The 1,067-nt window shown below is 50.9% G+C and overlaps 1 protein-coding gene across 1 annotated transcript; it reads left to right on the top strand.

The window, feature by feature from the left end:
* Nucleotides 1-8: 8 nt before the first annotated feature.
* LOC117804189 (olfactory receptor 1F1-like) lies at nt 9-966 on the top strand. The gene has a single exon (XM_034670519.1). It carries the CDS (start codon nt 9-11, stop codon nt 945-947), a length of 939 nt encoding a protein of 312 aa, XP_034526410.1. The 3' UTR covers nt 948-966.
* The last annotated feature ends 101 nt before the right edge of the window (nt 967-1,067 follow it).

Genomic DNA, 1,067 nt, shown 5'->3' with positions numbered 1-1,067 from the left:
TCCAGCCCATGAGAGGGGCAAACGAGTCCAGGCTCTCTGGGTTCCTCCTCCTTGGGCTCTCCAAGGAGCCCCAGCAGCAGCAGCTCCTCTTCGTCCTCTTCCTGACCATGTACTTGGCCACGGTCCTGGGAAACCTGCTCATCCTCCTGGCCATCGGCGTGGACTCCCGCCTGCACGTCCCCATGTACTTCTTCCTCGGCAACCTGTCCTTTGTGGACATCTGCTTCTCCTCCACCACTGTCCCCAAGATGCTGGCCAATCACATACTCGGGACTCAGACCATCTCCTTTTCCGGGTGTCTCACACAGATGTATTTTCTCTTTGAACTTGCTGACATGGACAATTTCCTCCTGGCTGTGATGGCCTATGACCGCTTCGTTGCCATATGCCACCCCTTACGCTACTCAGCAAAGATGACCCACCAGCTCTGTGCCCTGCTGGTCGCTGGGTCATGGGTCATCGCCAATCTGAATGTTCTGTTGCATACCCTGCTGATGGCTCGACTCTCGTTCTGTGCAGACAGTGCCATCCCCCACTACTTCTGTGATGTGACGCCCCTCCTGAAACTCTCCTGCTCCGACACACACCTCAATGAGATGATGATTCTGACCGAGGGTTCTCTGATCATGATCGCTCCATTTATTTGCATCCTGGCTTCATATGTCCTTATTAGCTGTGCTGTCCTGAGAGTCCCATCCACAAAGGGAAGATGGAAAGCCTTCTCCACCTGTGGCTCCCACTTGGCCGTGGTTTCTCTCTTCTATGGCACCATCATTGCTGTTTATTTCAACCCTTTGTCCTCACACTCTTCTGAGAAGGACACCGCAGCTACTGTGATGTACACAGTGGTGACCCCCATGCTGAACCCCTTCATCTACAGCCTGAGGAACAGGGACTTGAAAAGGGCTCTTGGAAAAGTGGTTGACAGGAAAACGTTTTCTGTCTGATGAGAGGATCAAAACTGAATTTTATTTCCAGGAAAACTTATTTTTTTATTAATTGATTTAAGATAGGTGTTTTGTCAAAGACAGTCTGGAAACAAACATATTGATGTTTGTGCTAGGGGC

The sequence above is a fragment of the Ailuropoda melanoleuca genome, chromosome 10, assembly GCF_002007445.2.
Source record: "Ailuropoda melanoleuca isolate Jingjing chromosome 10, ASM200744v2, whole genome shotgun sequence".
NCBI lineage: Eukaryota > Metazoa > Chordata > Mammalia > Carnivora > Ursidae > Ailuropoda > Ailuropoda melanoleuca.
The sequence above is the reverse complement of the archived record's forward strand: the minus strand, read 5'-3'. Positions and strand labels throughout refer to the sequence as shown.